General features: G+C 41.9%; 1 protein-coding gene and 1 long non-coding RNA gene across 6 annotated transcripts; both read right to left on the bottom strand.

Annotated features, from left to right (window-relative positions):
* Positions 1-7,340: 7,340 nt before the first annotated feature.
* Positions 7,341-11,986, bottom strand: LOC137618644 (uncharacterized). 5 transcript variants are annotated; one of them, XM_068348770.1, is made up of 3 exons: positions 8,033-11,986; positions 7,617-7,695; positions 7,341-7,521 (listed from the first exon to the last, which is right to left on the bottom strand). In XM_068348770.1, exon 1 carries the CDS (start codon positions 11,545-11,547, stop codon positions 8,569-8,571), a length of 2,979 nt encoding a protein of 992 aa, XP_068204871.1. In that variant the 5' UTR covers positions 11,548-11,986; the 3' UTR covers positions 7,341-7,521; positions 7,617-7,695; positions 8,033-8,568. The 5 variants fall into 5 exon arrangements, 4 of the variants coding, with proteins under 4 accessions (XP_068204871.1, XP_068204870.1, XP_068204872.1 ...); XR_011039771.1 differs by lacking the exon at positions 8,033-11,986 and adding an exon at positions 7,801-7,836 and having other exon boundaries at positions 7,341-7,695; XM_068348769.1 differs by having other exon boundaries at positions 7,341-7,695.
* An 82-nt stretch (positions 11,987-12,068) lies between these two features.
* Positions 12,069-13,778, bottom strand: LOC137619207 (uncharacterized). The gene is made up of 3 exons (XR_011039852.1): positions 13,399-13,778; positions 13,167-13,228; positions 12,069-13,061 (listed from the first exon to the last, which is right to left on the bottom strand). It is a non-coding gene; the product is annotated as an uncharacterized lncRNA (long non-coding RNA).
* Between the last annotated feature and the right edge of the window lie 10,026 nt (positions 13,779-23,804).

Here is a 23,804-nt window from a genome sequence, read left to right as displayed (position 1 = left end):
CTGGAAATTGTTTTTCAGAATGAATTTGTTTAGTGGCAACAAGTCCAGAATAGTTTAAAGAGTATTAGAATCTTTCTTGGGCATGCAGAATAGCCATCCTTGAAAGTTTATGGATTTTGTGCAACGTATGACTCTCTTCCGGAGGTCCTGAACATAATACTATAAAAAGGGGGTTGCGAGTTGAAAGAACCTCTCGAAGCCTAGCCCTTTTGAGACTGCTGTGAGCACAGGGATCAAACTCCCATTGATCCCTGAACAGGTAAATTCGTCCCCCTACCGGAAGCTCCTCATTGCTGTTGTGAAGAACGTGCATCTTTAGTCGTCTTTCCTCTACTTCCTCGGCCTCTAGTTTGACTGCCTCTCCTAGACCTTTCCCTGTTACCGGAGCCCTTCTTATGAGCTTTGGCAGGGTAGAATGTTGTGGTAGCTCTCTCATACACCAGGTTGAAGGGTGGAAACTGAAACATACTGCTGGGGAACCATGTACACAGTCTGAGGAATGGCGGCAACTGAGGCTGTTGCGACGAGAAAGGATTTCCTAAACTTAAAGGGACTTCTGAGCTTCTTGTCCTTGGGTTGAGGTCCTTCATTGGGGATAAATTTAGGTTTAGAGGACATAACCCACTTGTCTATAAGGCTCTTATTCTTCTGAGCTGCTTAGTCCATGACTTCTTTCACTAATTTTTTCTGGGAAGAGATCCTTCCCCCAGATATTGGAGTCGATCAGTTTTCTAGGTTCATGTCTGATTGTAGCAGTGGCTAGGATGTGTACCTACATGCTTTCCTGGCTAGGAAGAAAGCATGGATATCCCTATCAAACACGATTATTTGAGTGTTCACCAAAAGTGGGAAGAGATCAGATATGAAATAGTTTGCAATAAGCATCTCTAGATAAGATTGGAAGACTAAAGAGCCAGAAAGTCTCTCTTTACCTTCCGACTCTCCATTTAATAGAGATTCAGGAATCCTAGGCAGTTTCTCGTTAAACTGTTTGCCTTCCGATGTCTTTATCTAGTTTTCCAACAGTAAAGATATTTTGGAAGTCCTTCTAGTTGTTCGAATCATAAGTACTGGAATGGCCTGCTCTCCAATATTGCTTTCATCATGGCCTCTAAGCTTTTAGAGCCAAAAGGGGAGACAATATCCTTCGGTGCCACAAAGGTGGCCTGTTTCCTGCTAAAGCCAGGAAGTTTGGTATTGGTGAATTCAGCAATCTTTAACTCCCTAACCAAAAGGGATTGAGTCTTGCTCTGGTCCAGAAGAATTGTTTCCTTAGGGATCGTATCAACACTAATGGACGCTTCCGATTTAAGCCTTATGTGGATGTAAGGGAAAATATCGATTGATAGAAAGAATTCCAAGTCCGAAACTGGCTAGGAACCCAAACTATCCCCGATATGGAGGAACCCTTCGGTTAAGGCCATAAGCTCGAAGCTTGGGAAGCCTTAGAAAAAGGTGCCTTTTTCTTAAAGATACTATCCTCGCTGTTAGGTACGCTTAACAGCGTTCATATTTGGCGGTTAGGTTCTCCATACAAGTTTTCATGAACGCCATTAGTTCCAAGTTACTAGGAAATGAAGGTTTATCTAAAGTCTGAACTGGCGTGGAGGTGAAAGCTGGGGCTTGAGCCGCAGTGATGGGGGGAAAGTAAAGAGGCACTGGGAACTGTACTCACATGATGTACATCCAACGAATCTTCTGAGGCTTCCGTGGTCAGCAAGATCCTCTCCCTCTCTGATGACACTCAAGAAGTAGTCGACATGTTGTCAGTGTCCAGACTCATAACTTGCAGAGCGTCTCCAACTTCCTTATCAGCATGATCTGCGGATACTGTTGGGAGTTGAACGGTTGGTAACTGATACCAAACACAGAGGAGACCTCACCCTTTGTAAAGAGAAGTTTCTTCAGTTCCAGAGAAGGAAGATAAGACTCATCTTGTTGAGAGCTCTTCTGGAAGCCTCTTACCCAGTGTCGGAGCATCCTCCGACCTTGATCTCGAACGTCCAAGGAGACGTCGGTGTCATAGAAGCCGGAGTGAAGGAGATCCGTGCAAATCTGGCATTTCGTAGGTTCACAGATTGCAAGAGATCCCTTGGAAAGACCCCTTGGAAACACGACAATCAGCATGTTTTCGTTAGGTCTTGTGGCCACAGGGCGACCTGACCCGTCTGGTACAGGTGACAATTGAACACTCCATGTCATCTGCAACCTGTAAAGAAGAGACATATCATTAAAAATTATATTTTCCAAAAATTAGTTTCAGAGAACCCATCCTAATTTAAATGAACCTACTGCCGAAAAAATGGCTAAAGACTGAACATAATCAGAACATATGCCAAACAGCTCAGAAATGTATAGAGATTTATGAAACAAAATATAATAACAATGTGGTAGGAATGTGGAGGAAAGGTTCACATTGAAGGAACACTAGAATCTCTAGAGTAGGTCTATCGGAACAACCTAAGATGGCAAGCTCACTCATCATACTGTTTAGACCAGCAAAAACTGCCCCCAAGGCAGCAGCAGCTGCATTAAGGCGACAACTATTTCTAGTAGCCAATAAAAGACTGTCCTACCAATATCCCAGGTATGTCAACACAAGGCTGTAGATGCATTGTAAAGTCAAAAGGGGGAGAGTGAACAATCACATAGGGAAGGGTCCACATTCAGAGGAAGTACAGGAATGAAAGGCAGCTAGTAAATTAACCTGTCAAGACCTGATCACTATCATTAATTTTTGAAAAGGGGGGGGGGGGGTGTAGCCCGTAAGATAATGAGAGCTGTGCAAGACAGCCACGGTGCTAAGAATTAGAATTTCAAAGGATGTCCTAACGACCAGGCAGGATCCAATTGACCAACTCCAGGGGATAATTTTCCTCAGATGCGGGATGAGGCTGCAGCTGAGGCAGCAGATGGAATGACCTATAGCCAACACACAGCCAGTGCTAGAAGAACTCAAGCTGACAATGCAGGAAGCAGAGACAGAAGGCAACACCTCTGTCTAGATAGGCTAACCAGGCAAGGGAGTCAAGACTTCATAGCAAGAGGGATCTATCACAGGAAGTGAGGCTGCAGACATAGAACAGGCACTGGCAAGGCAGCAAAAGATGACCACAAGGGGTACCAACTCTACATCTAGATAGGGTTAGGCCATAGGGAGAACTGTGCAGGCAAGCCTAGCTTACCTAACGGGTGAGGGAAAGCTCAAAAGCTAGAGTAAGATGACTAGACAAGAGGAACATAGTTCCCCGTAAGGTCAGGTTATGATATAACTAGGAAGGGAAAGGGGCAGAGATAACACCCAAGGTTGGTCTCTAAGGCGGCAGAGAGATTTTTACAAGGGGAGGAGAAAATATCACCTACCTAGGGACAGGAAAGATAGCCTACAAGTAGGCATACTAACTGGCACAAGGATAAGGTAAGAAAGGAAAATGGCGAGGCGGCAAAACAGGAAGGTCGAACAGCGACATTAGAACAGCAATAGTGTTCCAGGGGGTCTGCCATGATAGGGTACAGAGGACAAGTCCTTATAACCAGGCATACTAATGGTTAAGGTGACACAAGGGGGTCTACTAGTTAGCATCAGAACAATGGGTAAAAAATTCCAATGGGTAAAAGTAGGTAGACACAGGGAACAGCATCCCAAGACCTGTGCTACCTTGCTAAACGTATAGGCTAAGTGGAAAATTAAAACAGCCTCATTAGTGCAACTTACAAATTAGCCAACTCCCAGAAGGACCTTCAAGTTCGCAGCTCCCCACTGTGACGAATCGACAGCATGGGAGGATAAACAGCCTCACCCAACCAGTGATGTTAGGTGAAAGAAGGGGATGGTGCATGAGTGAAACTTTACCAGGCCTGTCAGCTAGCTAGCATATGATACCGCAAGTCAATTCTGATAAAACTACCCAAGAAACACCAAGGAATGATGTGGAAATACCATAAACATACCACACCTTAAAAGAATAATGTAAAACATATTCTTCCAGTAATATGACAAAATAACTAAGTGTTTTTGAGCGATTTTGTAACATGATGTAATAGCACTGACTGCATGCCGGCCTCGAAAAAATAAAATCGTGCAAATCAAATAAAACACTGGCAGGACACGTGATATTCTCCAAGAAGTGAAAAAAGTGGTATTTAACTTAGTCGATGAGGAAGGAGCTGAAGCATCCATAATCAAAAATTGATAAAAAAAGCCAAGAAAAAAAGGCAGAGACTCTCCAAGCGACCGTCAAATATGGCGACTGCGAAGGGGAATGGATCAACAGGAAACATGTTAATTGTAGCACATTGAGATCAGGAGTTGTAACGGCTTTCTTGCCCAAGTATCCTACCCTTACCTTATCCTTCGAGACAAGGTCAACTCTATTTGGGGAAGGATGACTATGGCTTGTTATTAACACGTCCCTGATTTATACATGATATCTCTAAAGGATATTTGCTCCGAGGTTAAAACTCCGTTGATACCTCAGAGGTAAAATTTCTCTGGTATATCACTCACAGAAGTATACCAAGTAGAAGGTTTAATGTATGTTCAACTATTGTACATGATGTAGATTATGCAAAATGTAGCAATAAACTTTACTATATAATAAGCAAAGCATTTACGGCAATATGAAAATGATAGGCAGTAAACAGAAAATAAAACTATTTAAGATTAATCATATTGTAGATATTTACAGCATTACTAAAAAATCCACCGAATGCTCACAGCACACTAAAACTAATGGATAAACATATAAAGTTATTACCAAGTAGGATGAGTTGACTTTCTAAACTTTTATAAAGCAAGGGACATATGGCATATAGTAGTTCAAGATATAAAATGTTGACAGAAAGAAATACAGATTCTGCTTCTATTGATGATGTAAGGACAGTGAGACAAGCGTCACCAGGATCAACTGATACTTTATTCAAATGTGCACGGAAGTATATGACAAGGTGCGGACGGAAAGGTAGGATGACGTTGGCGCCAAATCAGATTGAAGTGCCCGCCAAAATATATGTGTTTTCTTACACTTACAAATATATGAATTATGGGTTAACAGAAACATGTTATGAAACGATACATATATCAAAATGTAGCTCTGGTAAAGCGGAATATATATACATAGGAAACCACAGTGTGGCAAAGAGAGAATTTAAATAAATAAGTAGTTTGTCGATTTTCTGGACGACGAAGGGATCGGTGTCCTTGCAAGTACTCCCCCCCCCAAGACATCGGGCGGCGTAGAGGGCTGATGATCAATCTTCGTATCTTTTCGGGCGTCGGAGGGTTCCTCTTGTTTTTGAACGGGGGGGCACGCTGGCAGTCGGTGTAAGGATCTCTTCCTCTTGTCGTCGTTTGATGATTTTTCTTTCGTTGGGCGGCTTGTTTTAAGGCGGAACTCTGGGTCTGCCAGGTCCAGCTAAGGCGGTGTCGCTTCCTTCGAGAACGCTGGTTTCACGCGGTCTATTGAGACCCAGTCCTCTTGGCCATGGACGTCGAGAAGGAAGGCTTTCGTTGTCTTTTTAATTACCCGGTAGGGACCACGATAAGGTCTAGTCAGTGGTTGTCGATGAGCGTCGACACGGACGAAAACGTACCTGCAGTCATCCAGGCTTTTTGGCTTGAAGTGCTTGGTTCTGTCCTGGTAAGTTTTGAGACACGGCCTGAACTTCCTGGCGATGTCCCTTAGGTGATCCAGCTGCGTGTCGTCGGTTGATGAGGGAAAGAATTCGCCAGGAACTGCGAGCGCTTCCCCGTAAACCTTTTCGGCGGGCGAAGGTTCGCCGTCTGCGCGAGGGGCGGTGCGAAGGCCGAGGAGTACCCAAGGAAGTCGTGATTTCCAGTCCCCGTCGGTGCAGCTCGCCATCAGGGACGCCTTGAGGGCGCGGTGAGTTCTTTCGACCATGCCGTTTGCTGCGGGGTTGTATGCCGTGGTGCTGTGGAGCGGCGTCCCTATCAGGTTCGCCAAAGCAAGCCATATTTCTGAGAGGAAAGCGGGTCCTCTGTCAGTCGTGATGTCGTCAGGAACGCCAAACCTGCTCACCCCGCTCGACAGGAGGGCTTCGGCACATGCTTGAGTCGTAGCTTCGGTCATCGGCGATGCCTCCAACCACCTCGTGGAGCAATCGATGATCGTAAGTAGCTAGCGAGCGGATCCAGACGGGGGCAATGGTCCCACGACGTCGATGTGTATATAGCCGAAACGTCATTTTGGCTGGGGAAAATCGCCTACCCCCGATTCGGTGTGACGGCTGACCTTGCTTGACTGGCAGTTGATGCATGACTTCGCCCATTCCCGGGCGTCCTTTTTTATTCCTGTCCAGACAAACTTTTCAGACAGAAGGCGAGCGGTGGTGCGTCCTGAGGGGTGCGAAAGTCCATGGATGATATCGAATATCTTCCTTCTGCGGGAGGCTGGTACCCAGGGACGTGGGCGGCCCGTGTTGGTGTCGCAAAGAATAGTTACTCCTGCTGGTCCGAGGGGAATCGCACTTATCTTGAGCGCGGATGGCGCCGTCAGGTGATCCTGTGCTTCTCGGTCGGTGCGTTGTTCGGTTGCGAGATTGGCGTAGTCGATTCCCAGGTGGATCGCGTCAATTTCAATCCTTGAAAGGGCGTCCGCGACTGGGTTTTTCTTTCCTGGGACGTAACGTATGGTACACCCGAATTCGGGGATTGATGCGAGATGACGTTGTTGTAAGGAGGACCATGCGTGTACGAGGGGTTGATGGTCCGTCGCGATTGTGAAGGGGGTACCCTTCAAGATGTGCCTGAAGTGGCGGACGGCGAGGTAGACGGCGAGGAGTTCCCTATCAAAGATGCTGTATCTTGTTTCGGCGGGTTTCAATTTCTTGCTGAAGAATGCCAGTGGTCGAGGAGAACCATCGACGAGTTCCTCAAGCACAGCCCCGCAGGCGACGTTGCTGGCGTCGGTCGATAGTCGCAGGGGCGCGTTGTCGTCGAAATGAGCCAGGGTGGTGGCATTCGCAAGGGCATCCTTCGTCCGAGCGAATGCCTGTTGCTGGGGCAAACCCCACTCGAGTTTTTTTGCTTTTCCTTTCAGGACGTCGTCGAGGGGTGACAGGGTTTGTGCGATGTTGGGGATAAAGCGCCTGTAGTAATTGACCATTCCCAAGAACTCCTGGAGTTGGCAGATGGTCGTAGGCATTGGGAACTTCCTGATGACGTCGACCTTGGTTGTCATGGGTTTTACCCCGCGCGAGGATACGCGGTGACCAAGGAAATCCACTCCCTCCGCACCGAACGTGCATTTGTCGAAGCGTACGACTAGGCCGTTCTCCTGTAGGCGTTTTAGGATGGTGTGGACGTGTCCCCGGTTAAGCAGAACACCATAAAAATCTGTGGTTTGTAAATAAAGGTTGGAAGGAAAAATGTAATTAAATATGATATTTATTACATAAATAAGCCTTTAAAATAACGTAGTAACGGAGTTAAACAGTTGGTTGGAGAACAAGGCAATTCACGTAAATCGTAGGGCGTTTCCTTCGTTCTGCTTCGCTCGCTGTCTGTAAAGAAATATTCAAGAAGATTAGTATCTAAAAGTCATGGTCATTTATATAGAAGAATATACCCATCGGAATAATAACCCACTTAAAATTACCTTACAATTGAGCAACTGAGGTTTACATTAGTATCAGGAAGGAAATAAAAGGGCCGATACATCGAAACCGAACACCATCCTGAAATGAACGGTAAACCTAATATAAATTTGCTCGGTCGTAATATGGGAGACAATTCGTCATAGATATAACCATTCGAAACAATGTATTTGACGATTCTCTTACCCAAGTGTTAAGAACGTGAATTTATAAATAAGCTAGAATTACTAGTCCGAGAGCTAAATCACCTGAAAGGACAAGAGAATACGATATATAAAACATTGACCACAAAAATCTATTACTAATCTTCATAAGGTTAAAAATGACAGACAGGAAAAACTTGAAATAGGCAACACAAGGCAATGAGAGTTCGCAATGATAACCTTAAAAATAAGCCCTATATATTCTTGGTACTCACCATTGTCGAACCATGCACAAAGGCGTTGCAGATGGATTTTGGCAGATTTTCACAAGAGGGTGACGTAGACCAGGGATCCCAATAATAGCCTTTAGCCTAAGAAAGGCATGTCGGACAAATCAAAATGTGGAAACCTTTCCAGGTGAGTGAGGTCTCTGTGTCTCTGTCTCTGACACTGTCGGACGGCCGGGCTGCCTGCCTCCTCGTCGGCGTTTTCGCTCGAGTAAAGCATATGGAAGGAGGAGGAGTTAGCAAACTATCCATCTTTAAAGACTGGACGGCAGGAAAGACAGTTTGATGGTACCAAGAGTAGGGCAATTGAAAATACCAAATTCTTAATAATTACTAGTCTTTCCTGTCGCCATGTGAAAATATGAAATGTCTTGTACAGTCCAGGGGCGAAGATGGGATTTTTTCAGAAATGAAAAAATTCCATCCTGAAACATATGTAACAAGGACAATTGTAAGAAAAATACATTTAAGAAATGTAAAAATAATTAAATTAAATACAAGAAAATACAAATACTGAATAAAGATTAAAGCATCTGTCTTGTCCTTTCTTGGCTTAATATAGCAGCCTTTCTTTTGGGCCTTAAGGACGAAGTAACAGAATTACAAACATCAGGAGTAGCTGAATTGGTACTTCCTGTGTTTTCTAGTATTGGAATAATATTATTTACATGCAACCTTGATGTTTGGCATTTTTTTCCCTTCTTAATAACAGCATGGGTAACTTCACCCAAATCATTTTTAAAAACTTCCAAAATTATGCCTAGAGGATAATTATTCCTTTTGGTATGTTCCTCCTTAATTAATACAACATCGCCAACCTTCAGTAATTTATGAGTAACGGGTCGATACCGCCCCTTTCTGTCAACTGCTTGCTGAATCAGAGTACCTAGAAATTCATTATGATAGGTCTCTATTAAAGTCTGCCTAATTTTACACAACTTTACGTAATTCTGAGAAATAGCTTGATTATCAGGGTCAAATTCTGGATCTTCAACTGAAAGAGGTTGAAGATTAGGGATAAGGTTTAGAGAAGTCAATTCATAGCCTCGCACGAGCTGTTCCGGCGTTATTGGTTCGGGCACACTGTCAGTCTCAGCACGAACAGCTTCTTTGAAGGCTATAGGTCGTCGATTAATGAGATGCACAATATTACAGACAAGAAATTCAAAGTCTACATACGTCAATATAAAATTCTTAATTGCTCCAAACATTAATCTTTTGACCATTTTTACACAGACTTCTACTAATGATCCCAATTCACTGCAGCCTTTGAAATATTGCTGAAAGGAGAGGGGTTTTACATTATTTTCCTCAAAATATAATTGCGTCTGAGGGTCACTAATGAAGGAAGTTATGGTATTACCTCCTGCCCCCAACTGAGTCCCAAGATCACTAATACAAAGTTGAGGAATCCCGTACTCAAAGCAGTGTAGCTGAAATGCTCTTAAAAATTCTGCAACATTCAAACTCCTGCAAATTTTGAGGTTAACTGCCCTAGACCAAGTACAGGTGATACATAGTAACCAAACCTTACGGGTCTCTTTTCCATCCTTCGTATTGAAGGGTCCTAGATAATCCATAAATATGTTAGAAAAAGGAACCGTAGGAGGATCTGCTCTGAAGTCTCTGTAAAAGTTCTGATTTAACCTTATATAACGATTATTAAACCTACGACAATGAACACACTGTTTAAGAGCCTTTTTCACAACTGAGAAATGTTTAGGGATGTAATAATGCTTTCTGAGCTCTGTTAATACAAAATAACATCCTGAATATAATAATTTGAGGTGTGCATCCCAAATAATTAGTTTGGTCAAATGACTGTCTGGGTGCAATAATAAAGGGTAATTTCCACTTAAGCCATAATTCCATTTTTTTAATTTACTCTTAACTCTCAGAAGACCCTGTGAATCTAAAAATACATTAAGTTGCGTTATAATAGGAGGAATGTCTTTTCTGGAATTAAGACCATGCTGTAGGTAAGAATATACCTCAGGATAATGCTTTCTTTGTTCATTGTTTAACAAGTAATTTATAGCCTGGGCAAAGTAATTAGCGACTGGTGAGCAAGCAATTTTCGCTTTCAGCTTCCACTTGTGCACCACTAAGAAAATATAGCGAAAAATCAATACAAGTTTCCTGAAATTTGAATAATTATTAATATCAATAAGATTGTTAGCAACTTCAATAACCCGAGCTGTGGAAGGAGTTGCTTGAACCTCAGTGGGCATCTCAAATGCTGGTCTAGTACTTGACAATTCTGGAACTTCATTTATACTTAAATGTGGTCCTGAAAAAAAGCAAGAAGTTTGCAACTGGTTGTTAAGTTCAATACTTTCATCATTGTAGAAATTCTGATCGTAATTTAAATAATAATTACATTCAGACTCTAGAAGTTGATCAGTGGCCTGTTGCAGTGGTTTCTCCATAAGCATACCTCTTTCATTTATTACAGAAAATGAACAGTTTACCTCAAAGTTATTATTAACGTCATCATCGGCAAAAATATCAACTTTAGAGTTCAGCAAAAAGGAACTACTCTGGATATGAATAGAAGAACTATACTCAAATGGGTTACTAACAACCGATGTTTGCACTCTCGTATCAGCTAAATTGTCAATATTCTTATTCATTAAGTCAATGCTACCAGACAGCAAAATACCTGCATGACACTCGGTATACATCGATGAATTTATTCCTCCAAAAACTGTATCTGTACCTGCAATACAATAAGCGAAGTCTGTACCTAAAATGAGCTGAACATTATCAATTTCATGAGAAAATTTATTAAGGAATTGATCAGCTAATTTAACACCTTGTGCCTGAAATTTATCAACTAATCTACCAAGCAGAGGTAATTTCAATGCTACATTAATGTTTGGTACAACCAAGCAATAAATTATAAAGGATTTATCTCCGATCGTAACAGGAACTTCAACAATTTCAGTAAAATACTCTTTGTTACCCTTAAACCCATTAACTGTTAGCTTTACTTTAGAGTTAATGATTTTAAGATTATTCTCCTCCGCCAATTTCTTAGTGACAAACGTGCTCTGCGAACCACTGTCCTTCAGTCCTCTGTAAACAGTCCCCCCAACTTTAAATGAAAAGGTGGGTAAAATGGAATCACCATGACAAGTAGGAAGGACGGCAACACCGCTGCTTATTTGAGAAGAAGTTTCCACCTTGGATTTGCAGTTATTAATATTGTTAGAGTCTCTGTCTGGTGACTGACTCCTATCACATAGGTAAGTCATATGCCAGCTGTTACAATTTGAACAGCGTCTTTTGAATTTAAAACGACACTTACCGGAAACATGATTAAACTGGCCGCATTTTACACATCCATTTCTAGATTTTAAAATATGCACTTTGTCTGTAGGAGAAAGAAAATTAGGGCACTTATGGATAAAGTGAAATTTATCAGTATTTCCAACCGCAGAACACAAGGAACACTGAGGCGAAGACCTGTCTTTATCATATGTCACTGCTTCCGCAGCCATGCTGGTAGTACTCTCTTTAGGAAGAGGGAGTGTTAATGTTTTGACACGTGAAGCTTTACATTTCAAGCTTTCAACACCTTTCCCGTCACTTTCGTACCTTTCGCAAGCTGCAAAGAAATGTGAAATAATGTCATTTAAGGAAGGATGAGTTTTTCCTGTAATATTTATAAAATGACGCTGAAAGCGACCATTTAAGCCGTGCCAAGCAAAATATCTGACAAATTCATCCGCTTCAATGTTAAAAGTCTTGACTGCTTCACATACTGATCGGAGGATGGAAATAAATGTGAAGGGGTCATCACCCTCTCTTAGACTTAACTCTGTAATTTTCCTAATTGCATTGTTTTTACAAACCTCCTTAGAAGAAAGGCGGAAATCAATAATTCTTTGGCATCTACATAACGCTGTTTGTCAGCTTCCAGAGAACATAATAAAGTCTTTGCTCGACCGTCTATCTGTTGCTTCAGCAATAAAAGTAAATCTCTATCAGGATACTGAAATACATTAGTTGTACCCTCAAACTCTGCTATAAATTTCAATAAATCTTCTCCTTCTTTACTTGTAAACTTAGGAAGAGGAGCTGTTGGCTGTTTCAGTAAACTGCGGGCCACGTCGGGAATATTAGAACCATTATTACCCCTGGAAATCTCAAGTAATGGTAAACAATACTCAATTTTATCTAAATAATCCTGGCAACTTGTTAATTCTGGCTCTAACTCTGCTTCATCAGATACGTCAGGAAATTTCTTCAAGAGGATATGATCATCTACCTCTGACAGCTTGTTTCTATAATTAACAAGAACACCTTTAATAGCTAACTTTTCTTCTTGTGTAAGGGCAGAATAGGTGTCAGACCTATTGAATTGTTCGGTGACTTTTCTCCGAATGACTTTTCGTTGTCCGATCAATACCTGTAAGTTAGCCATTATAACAAACGTATAACAAATGTAAAATAATAAAATGTTAAGTTTTCTGAAAAGGAAAATTATATTTATTTCAATAAAATATTAATATCCTGGAAAGGAAAATGTCAATTTCCTGCAAATAGAAATATGAAAAACTATTGGGAGCCCCAGTCGTGGTCAATTCTCTACTGGATCATCTGCACCATCATTAAGCACCTTTCTTCGTGTTGCCCCACGTTGGGCGCCATAAGCAGAACACCATAAAAATCTGTGGTTTGTAAATAAAGGTTGGAAGGAAAAATGTAATTAAATATGATATTTATTACATAAATAAGCCTTTAAAATAACGTAGTAACGGAGTTAAACAGTTGGTTGGAGAACAAGGCAATTCACGTAAATCGTAGGGCGTTTCCTTCGTTCTGCTTCGCTCGCTGTCTGTAAAGAAATATTCAAGAAGATTAGTATCTAAAAGTCATGGTCATTTATATAGAAGAATATACCCATCGGAATAATAACCCACTTAAAATTACCTTACAATTGAGCAACTGAGGTTTACATTAGTATCAGGAAGGAAATAAAAGGGCCGATACATCGAAACCGAACACCATCCTGAAATGAACGGTAAACCTAATATAAATTTGCTCGGTCGTAATATGGGAGACAATTCGTCATAGATATAACCATTCGAAACAATGTATTTGACGATTCTCTTACCCAAGTGTTAAGAACGTGAATTTATAAATAAGCTAGAGTTACTAGTCCGAGAGCTAAATCACCTGAAAGGACAAGAGAATACGATATATAAAACATTGACCACAAAAATCTATTACTAATCTTCATAAGGTTAAAAATGACAGACAGGAAAAACTTGAAATAGGCAACACAAGGCAATGAGAGTTCGCAATGATAACCTTAAAAATAAGCCCTATATATTCTTGGTACTCACCATTGTCGAACCATGCACAAAGGCGTTGCAGATGGATTTTGGCAGATTTTCACAAGAGGGTGACGTAGACCAGGGATCCCAATAATAGCCTTTAGCCTAAGAAAGGCATGTCGGACAAATCAAAATGTGGAAACCTTTCCAGGTGAGTGAGGTCTCTGTGTCTCTGTCTCTGACACTGTCGGACGGCCGGGCTGCCTGCCTCCTCGTCGGCGTTTTCGCTCGAGTAAAGCATATGGAAGGAGGAGGAGTTAGCAAACTATCCATCTTTAAAGACTGGACGGCAGGAAAGACAGTTTGATGGTACCAAGAGTAGGGCAATTGAAAATACCAAATTCTTAATAATTACTAGTCTTTCCTGTCGCCATGTGAAAATATGAAATGTCTTGTACACCGGTGTTCCTCCTTTGTTTTCGAGAATATCAGGATGTCGTCGACGTAGCAGATGCAGAAAGGTAGGTCACCCAGAATGCTATCCATTAGTCGTTGGAGGGTCGCCCCGGCGTTGCGTAGACCGAAGGTTGAGTAAGCGAAGGTGTAGGATCCGAACGGCGTTACAATGGCCGTTTTCGGGATATCTTCCGGGAATACGGGGACCTGCAAGTAAGACTTGAGGAGGTCCATCTTGGTAAAAAACTTTGCGCCGTGCAACGCGTTCGTTAGGTCCTGCATGTTGGGCAGCGGGTAATGATCGGGTGTTGTGATGAGGTTGAGGCGCCTGTAGTCGCCGCAAAGTCTCCAGGACCCGTCCGGCTTTTTAACCATGTGCAGGGGTGATGCCCAGGGGCTTGATGCTTTCTTACAGATACCCATGCATTCCATGTCCTCGAAGGCGCGTTTGGCATCCTTCAGTTTCTGAGGCGGGAGGCGGCGGAATTTGGCGTGAATGGGAGGTCCTGTCGTTGTGATGTGGTGGTAGATACCATGCTTGGACGGGGAACCTGGCGAGTGTCGGAGCTCGGGCTTTAAAACCTCGGGAAACTCTCGTAGGAGGTCGGCGTAGGGGTGCGTCGTTACGGCGGATACAGACATTGTTGCAGGGCCGTGTTCTAGGGCGCGAGACTGGCAGGTTCCCGTGTCGATGACACATCTGTTAGCGACATCGACGAGGAGTCCATGGTGGGCGAGGAAATCCGCACCGAGGAGGGGGCGATTGACGTCGGCGATAGCGAAGGGCCAAGAATATGAACGGTCCATGATAGATATCTTGAGGGCCTTGATCCCATAGCACCGTATGGGAGATCCGTTGGCAGCGATGAGTGAGGGAGCGTTTTTGTCGGGACCACGGTCTAGGTCGAACTTCGAAGGAGGGAACGTTGACTGCATTGCGCCGGTGTCCACCATGAGTCTACGGTTGGTAATGGTATCGAGGATACAGAAACCAATCTTGTTTTGGTTAACTGCGGCTGCGATGGTGGCAGGTGGATGCTTCTGGCGTCATCTTCTAGGGAAACTGCATGGTGCTCTACATTTCTTGGCGTCACTGCCGAACTGTTGGTGGTAGAAGCACCATGCCGGGTTAGGCCTAGGGTTCGGTCGCGTCGGTTGCGGTGGTTTCTTTCTTGATAGAATGTTGATCTCGTCGTCCTCAAGGGCCATTGCCGAGGAGTCTATGGAAGAGCAGCTGCTGAAGGAGGAGAATGGAGGTGGTGTTGACGATGATGCTCCAAGGCGAGATGCTTTGGAGGCCTCATGGAGCTTCTGAGCCTTCGACAGGAGCTCGTTCATCGGGAGCGTGTCTGCGTCTGTCAATTGGGCCCGTACGTCCTGTGGTAGGCGTCGAAGAAAGATTTCGCGAGATAAGCTAATCTCACGTCGTCGGCCGTTGCTGTCTGTTTCGGGGAGCATAAGCAGGCCGGTTAGCTCGTCCCACGCCTCGACAGGAGAGGTGTCACCCATGGGCTTGCCGGCGAGGTCCAGTACTTTCTGTGCCCTTGCTGAGACAGAGAGGGAGTAGATACCGATGAGTTTCGTTCTCAGGTCGTCGTATGAAACTTGGCCGGCCTGGGCGTCGAGCCATGGGGAAATCTTGTCGAAAACTTCTTCAGGTATGGAGGTGAGAACGATGTCAGCCTTGGCGCAGGAGTCGCTGAGTCTAGCGACGCGGAAGAGTACGTCCGCTCTTAGGAACCAGGAAGCGGTGTTGTGTTGAGAAAAGGGCGGCAGTTTGACTTTGGGCGTAGAGGCGAGGCCGTTGGGTGCGATGGGCGTGTTGCTTCCTGCATCGTTGCCAGACGACGAGTCGGCAAAGAGGTGAGAAGTTGATATGTCGGTTAAGCTCATCCTACTGCCTTACATTCACCGAAGTGTGGGAGAACCAAAGGCAGGCTCGTGCCTAAGGTAACGGAGTATGTAGAAGGTAGCACGGCCGTAATAAGTCCGTTAATGGCAAAGCCAAAACTGCTGATGCCACTTTCAACTCCGGGGTCACCAGTTGTAAGGACAGTGAGACAAGCGTCACCAGGATCAACTGATACTTTATTTAAATGTGCACGGAAGTATATTACAAGGTGCGGACGGAAAGGTAGGATGACGTTGGCGCCAAATCAGATTGAAGTGCCCGCCAAAATATATGTGTTTTCTTACACTTACAAATATATGAATTATGGGTTAACAGAAACATGTTATGAAACGATACATATATCAAAATGTAGCTCTGGTAGAGCGGAATATATATACATAGGAAACCACAGTGTGGCGAAGAGAGAATTTAAATAAATAAGTAGTTTGTCGATTTTCTGGACGACAAAGGGATCGGTGTCCTTACAATGAATGTTGATTCAGTCTTCTTTGTCTTCTTCAAAATACTTTATCAGTGTGTGTAGTCACTAAAGTCCAGAGTCACAGAGGGTGTAGCTGAAGAATGTCTCCAAACACAAGCAGTGTTCAGTCAGGTTTCTCTCATTTCTGCCTCCCCCTGTCCCATTATATAGGGAACAATACTGTAAAGAATTCTGAAACATTAAGACAAACATTACGCAATAGCCATGTGCCAGGAGCCCACTCTACAATCATTCTGTTGACCTCACATTCGTCAGACGACTGGCGCCAAAGTACAGTAGTTATCTAGAACTTCCGAATACATCTATTTTATAGTAAAATCTCTCTCTCTCTCTCTCTCTCTCTCTCTCTCTCTCTCTCTCTCTCTCTCTCTCTCTCTCTCTCTCTCTCTATCTAAATAAATTTTCAGCATAAATAAGGAAGAAAAGAAACTATAATTGCTATAGTTTTCTAGATTCTCTCTCCGTCTCATTCAAATATGTTAATATTGTGAACTTTTTTCGTAAATATAAGTTTTCATGAAATCTTACAACAGAATAGAAAAGCAGATGTTCCCGTTTCCCCTCAAACCTAATAAAAAAAAAGCGACCAATGGTCATTATTGAATCATAAGATTAAAGAATGCAACATTTATTAACATATAAACATTAATAAAGGTTTTATAATTAATTGGGTTTTATTTAGTCCCCTTCAAAATTCAAGACAGAAAACGAAAGATGACTGTGATGATAATTTTTTTTTTTTTTTTGCTAATTCTTTAAAAGTTCCATTGCACAAATAGTGATTATAGTAAACGAGAATAAAGTTTTGACGTTTGTATTTTATCATTCAATATCTTTACTTATTAATTACTGATGGAGCAGGAAAGGGTTCCTTCAACCTCAGTGAGCTTTCAATATTACCCAAATTCCTGACGAGTTTAGATCAGAGGGAAAGATATTTTTTCATCATGATGATGTATTTTCAAATAATTAGGTTTTTTCACCTTTCAAGAAATAGATTTTGCGTTTATAATAATTTTCATAATTGTGAATGAAAATTTCAATATTATGTAGAAGATTTAGTGAAAATTTACATATCTAGTGATAGAAAAAGAAATCAGAGTTTTAAAAAGAGCATGACCACGATTGAAATCTTAGTACAGTACTGCTAATTACATTTCACTAATTGCTATCATACCATGGTTTCTATTGTCTATCAGATCGTATGAAGATTATGTAATGTAGGTGTTAATACTGTTACCATTTCAACTACTGGGCTACAGTGTGCTCTCAAAGCTCGGCTCAGTGCTCACTACTTTACTTTAACTGTGAAATTACATTGTCCCTTATCTTGCGATAAAAGAAGTAATAAATATTCTAAAAAATAGAGGTAATTATTCTATTCATCACCTACTGTAAATCATCTTAATTGATTGTGAGAAAATGACTGATAAGTTATATTACATTTCTTACTTTATTTGTAACAACTAGATATCGTTCTCCAGCATTGGAGAAAAGACCAACATATACATATAGCATTTAATAACATTATTTCATAAAAGATATTGAACAATGCTTGGTTCTGTAACAGAAGGGTTGATGGATATTCTGAAACCAATGTTGAATTTAGATAATTAAGCTTTTCGTAACTTGCACAATCCTTTTTTCTTTATTGCATCTTCCAAAGAGAACCGGATTTAATTGGTTATTTCATTTGGCTGGAATCCAATCCCAGTAATTAAAAGGTGCAGTGGCCTATTGGAAGTGTTCTTGCCTGGCTCTCCCAGGGCTGGGGCTCAAGTCCCACTCAAACGGAATACTTTCTTCAGTGTCTGCAACCTCCCCTTTCTTGCTGAGTCATCAGCAGCCATTGCCTGGTCCTAGGTTGGGTGGAGAGGTGCTTGGGTGCTGATCATATGTGCATATGGTCAGTCTCTAAGGCAATGTCTGTCCTGCTTGTGAGGGCACATTCATTTTCCTTTGCCTCTGTCACTTATGAGCGGCCTTTAAACCTTAATTGGGTTCCTTCAATCTGGCATTAGTTTATGATTCATCTATCAAATTAAATTCTTCATTGCAAGGAATGATATCTACTTTAAAGTATAATAAAGAGTATCCCACACTGGAAACATTGTTAAGATAACTTTTGATGAAATCGCTTGCCTACATCGATGTAGTCAGTTACTACACCACTTCACTATTAGTAATAGCTGAAAATTCTTTCTATTTCTTTCTTGTTCACAATTGGTAATGAACTATTAATCTTTTCTTTCCTCTCAGTCTCTTAAAACCTTCAAGTTGACTCCAGAGGGAAAATTAACGCCTTAAGGCTCTTCCGTTCCACTTCTAGCTTTACCCTGTAGACCCCAATTAATAATCACGTCATCATCGAACCCATAATAATTATCCTTTAACAACTTTATTGTCTGAGAAACCTTAAAAAAAATCTATATTTTCCTCCCAATTGACTTTACACAGGACGAATATTTTCCTTCTCAATTCTCCTCGCGTCAGAGCCTTCTTTTTTTGCCTGGAATACTGGAAGATTCTGGAAGATTATAAATCTCCTTTCAAATGACGTTTTCTGGTAAAACCTTAATAAATGATCTGGAAAACAATCTTTCAAGAACTGCAATTGTCTCAAGACAGTCTCTGTCTGTCTACTAAAAAAAAGACAAAAACAAAGTTCAAAACAAAATTCAAGGCATCGCTACCAACTTCCTTATTAGGACTAATAATAGATCCAGAAAGTAAGCAATAGCTCTTTATTATTTTGTAAGGAATTTTTACGTTAGATTTGTGGACATTGTATTACAAAACTTTTGAAAATTGCTTATTTTTCACTTGTGTTGTGTTAGAAACCAAAAATAAATTATAGAGGTACGAGTTACAAAAGAAATGGAAAGAAAAACTGTTTCCTTATGAGGAATACAGTTAACGTTAAATTAATTATTTTAATCAGAAAGGATTGGCATTTGTGTCCGACTGTGGGGAATAGCCGTTCGGTCGTTAGCTTGACTCGAAGTTTTCCCCCTTTCCCTTAATGAATTAAAAGTAAATAACTTAATGCTGCTTAGTATAGTAACTATTAGCGTTAATGGAAAGTAAAATGAATAATAAAATCAAATTCATGAATTAAATGACTTAAATTAGTAATTGCCTAATAGGCCTTAAGCTCGCACGTGCGTAATATGTACCTGTCAAGTAAATTACCTCGAAGGTTACCACAGCCACGGCGAACAGTTCCAATAAAAAGTACTCAGTGAAAAGGCCGGCATCTTCATAGAATATTAACTCCGAGCAAAACTAAACGTTCAATACCCAAGACCACGACAATTTTGGAACACTTAAACGTCTACCTTTGTGATAAGTGATCTATATTATTCTGTATCTTAGGACATATCTAGGGAAAAGTATATTGTGGGGCAAAGTCACAAAGTTGTACTAGTGGATCTACTATTTGATGTAAGTTGTTTTGGTTTTTGAATAATCGTTTTGTTCATTAATTATAAATAAGGTTGGAATTAAAATAAATTCCAATAGTTGATGTAAAAATAAAATAATTCGTTTTATTTCATACATGTTGATGTAAAAATAAAAAATAAATGATTAATTTTTACATATGTTAATGTATTTATAACTCAAAATATCATTGTGTTCTGGAACAGGAGTTCTAGTCACTTCTCATAACTACTGTACTTCGGTGCCAGCCGTCTCACAAATGTGAGTTCAACAGGATGATTCGAGAGCAGGGTCCTGGAGCGTAGCTATTGCGTAATGTTAGTCTTGAACGATCCAGAATTCTCTGGAGTATTGTTCCTAATATAAAAGGACAGGTGCGTGCATGCATAGATTGCCAGGACATTATTACCGGATGGGGCTCTTAGACAGTCAGTCATAGCCCCCAAGGTAGAAGACCCAACCAGTGTGGTCAGGGTCTTGCCAGATCTCGGCCCATGACAATCTGCTCAAGTGTATTGCTCCTACCAGAGCAATCTTACTTTTCAAAGTTACTAGACACATATGCAAGAGAATCAGCTCGCCCAAGAGCATACACAACCAAGACAGGCCCTCAGAAAGGACGTACAGTCGCTCAGCCTAGAGAGCATAGCTGTAGGCATGGAGGTGCAGTCGTTCAGCCCCAAGAGCATGACCGCAGTGACAGGAAGGGGGGTGACTGGGTCCGGATCCATGGAAGTATTATATGGAGGCCTGGAACTTGGAGCTCTTTGGGGCTTATGTGGCTGTTGTAGGTGGGATGGTCTGTAATGCTGTCAATCAACTAAATTGCTCTGGACACCTGTTCCAGACTTGGTGAGATCCACAACAATTGGGACACTTCGGATGGGACTCTAACTCGTTCTTGTGGGTGTCCATGCATTAGTGGGTGGGATGCTGGCGGCTGCAGACTCCACAGACCGTTGAGCTCCTGCAGTTCTCCTTGTGGTGGCAAAAACGTTGGCAATTGAAGCAGCGTAGCGGGTCGTTGTGTAAGTCCTCTATTGAGAAAACTCTCCATAATCTGAGGTCTAGTGACCTTGGGACTTTCCTGATAGGCTGTTTATGGCTGCCTAAATGGCGTTCAGCATGGGCAACATTATTGCAGTCAGTTATGAAGGACAGTGGAATATTGACAGAATAGTTGAAGACAACTGCTTTCCTCAATTTCCTAGCAGGATAAAGGTAGGCCAGGGAGGTTTCCCTGTGAAAAAGGCTGGCATTATCCTATTCCTTAGGTTTGATGATCATATCACCCTTTAGAATGGATCTGGCAGAGATCTTTATTCCTGGATTTGAGGCTGCAATGGCAGCAACTGCTACATAGGAATATACACCTTCCAAAGCTGGTTCCTTGAATTTTGACAGGTGCTCTGGATCCATAGAGGTGGGCCGGGTTTCTGGAGCAGGCTCAACTGTTGGAGTATGTATTGCAGTGGGTTTAGCAAGTTCTGGAGTAGGTCCAACAGTTGGAGTGAGTGTGGCAGTGACTTCATCAAGTAGGTGTGTTAGGTATATTGTGCAATTGCGGTCTGGCTGATGTGCCTCAGCCAGAGCAGGAAGGCAAGTGTATTTGGAAGGATCCAGGTCCATGGCTGACATTTTTTCTTCTGTTTTTAGAGTGTTAGTAGGTAGTGTGGCAGTGAAGGTGGCAGTAGGTGGTTTTACTGTTGTTCCACACTTTTTCTTCTTTTTCACTGGTTGAGTAGAGGGGTCAAGAACAGGAAGACCACGTTTTTGATAATATCTATTAGGTGTAGCCTTAGTGCAGTTGATATCTGGATTCGATTTAAAACTGAGCCATCTAGGTGGCCTGCCCAGGGTTTTCAGTATCTTCTGGAAAACTCCTGCGGTATGGAAGTGTGGGATCTCAATGTTGATAAGCTTTAGTGGTAGGACTTTCTTGTGCAACGGAGGCTCCCTATTCCATCTAGTGACAAGTTGATATACGATGTCATGGTACAGTATGTAATCATTGCATCTGCACCATATCTTGTGGTGGACACAGTCCCAATCAAGCTGCAAGCCCAGCTCTGCAGCCAGCTTGAGAGCAAAGAACACAAATTTCCCCTTGTGATCATAGTATGCAGTGCATTTCTTGCATTTCTTACTGTCAACATAAAAGAATTCTCGACAATGCTGGTGCTCCTTGCTATAGAAGAAACAACAGATGAAGGCTCCGCTATAAAATCTTATTGGAAACTCGACAATGTATGTCAACGCTGAAAATTTCTGCCACCAAACTAGCAGGGAGTTGGGTGTCCCTTGTGCCGGGTATGACAGATCTTGAACTGGCAGGAAGATCATTGCTTGCTTTTTAGAGTGTACAGCCTTGTGCCCAATTTAGAGATTAAGGGGAGGCAGAAAAGAGAGACACCTGACTGAACACTTCCGTTGGAGACATTCTTAAGCTACACCCTCTGTGACTCTGGATTTTAGTGACTACACTCATCGATAAAGTATTTTCACGAAGACAAAGAAGACTGAATTAGTATTCATCATTAGAAGCAGGGGCCATATTTCTTCCTGTCAACCTTTTATATCTGAAACTACTCAACGCCATCTGTCCCTTGCTTTATAAAAGTTTGGAAAGTCAACTCGTCTTACTTGGTAACAACTTTCATTCATTTGTTGGTCCTTTCCCTTGTTCAGCCCATGGATAACCTATAGAATACAGGTTGATTGTTAAACAAAAGGAAATTTGAAAAGTTTTTAGTTTTAGAGACAGATGCGATAAAAGGAATGATGATGGTGGTAGTGGAAGGGGTCCATTATGTTACGGATAGTGGTAGTTTGAAGGGTTTGTAAGGCTTCTGAAACGTAGAAAAATATTGACAGCAATTGTCTGTGGATTTCTATGTTTTTGACAATTGCTTTTACCAATGCGGTTGCAGTCGGCCTGGCGAGTTACGAATTGATGTCCGCTTGAAGGTTATCTCTCAGTTGTGATTTTTCTCTACATTCTAGCAGATAATGCAGGAGGGCATGTTATGGTGAGACATTACAATATTCACAGGGTCTTTCATTACTATTTTCCTTCATCTCCAAATTTGCTTTATACCCCAGCCTGAGTCTGTGGATGCATATAGCCTGCTCTCTTGGTGTGCGTCTGTCAATTGGGGAGGCCCTATGTCCGTGGCCCATGTGTACCTATACTCTGTCTATGAGTCTGGTGCTTTTGGCTAGCTCATCTGCTTTCTTATTCCCTGATATTCCAATGTGACTGGGAATCCAGTTGGATGTTCTCCTGCAGGCCGAGAAGTTATTGGAATATACTGCAGCTCCTGTTGTCTGAATACTAGGATCTACAGTACTATCAGTGTAGTAGGTCTGCGCCCCTGCCGTTTTTTTACTCCTGATTGTATCCTGGGCTGCAGTCCTTAGTTGCCTTTTGCTGGACACGGGCTCTTGCTTCGGCAATGCATAGGGACATGTATCTGTATGTGTGTGTGTAGAATGCCTTACCTTGTGTAAGACATGGGCTCTTGCGTTGGCAGCCCATAAGAGATGTTATTCGAAATAACTGATTTAAATTTGTAAAAGGAGATTTGCAATCTGAACAGGGTTAAAGTAGTTTACGTTAATGCTAAAGGGGTTCAAATAAACAATGAGATATATTACTTTGCAGGTTAATGGTTCAATCTACATTAAATTTAGATACCCAAAGCTAATGATGTAAGGCCAAAAAGTAGTGGTAGTTTCAAGTGAGCTGCTTATCCTCATTCACCAGCCTGGAATTTGGCTCCCAGGTGGGGTAAAGGTCATATACCAAGCATCCCACGGGCTGGAATTCACATTGCAGATTCCAAGTCAATTACTGTATAACTGAATGAGGGACAGGTCCCTCTTGCTACCACTAAGCAAAACAACAGGGGTAAAAATGGAGAGGTTTACGGGCATGACAACGGAGAAAAGGCCCAAGTAGGGAGACTCCTCATTAGGTCCACGAAAAGGATATTTGTTGATAGACAGTCTCTTGATTAAGAGAGAAAGTGTTAAAGCAGATATGGGTTAGTTTTAGTGTGCTGTGAGTATTCGGTAAATTTTTGAGTAATGCTGTAAATATTTGTGTTAAATCTTGAATAAAGTTTTATTTTCTGTTTGTTGGATATTATCTACATATTGCGGTAAGTTTTTTGCAATTGTTTA

This window comes from Palaemon carinicauda, chromosome 25 (genome assembly GCF_036898095.1).
Source record: "Palaemon carinicauda isolate YSFRI2023 chromosome 25, ASM3689809v2, whole genome shotgun sequence".
Taxonomy (NCBI): Eukaryota; Metazoa; Arthropoda; class Malacostraca; order Decapoda; family Palaemonidae; genus Palaemon; species Palaemon carinicauda.
Note: the sequence above shows the minus strand (reverse complement) of the source record. Positions and strands in the feature narration are given on the sequence as shown.

Bases quoted from the DNA above. Each gene is read 5' to 3' on its own strand.
- LOC137618644 (XM_068348769.1), bottom strand. From the start codon at position 11,547: ATGGCTGCGGAAGCAGTGACATATGATAAAGACAGGTCTTCGCCTCAG.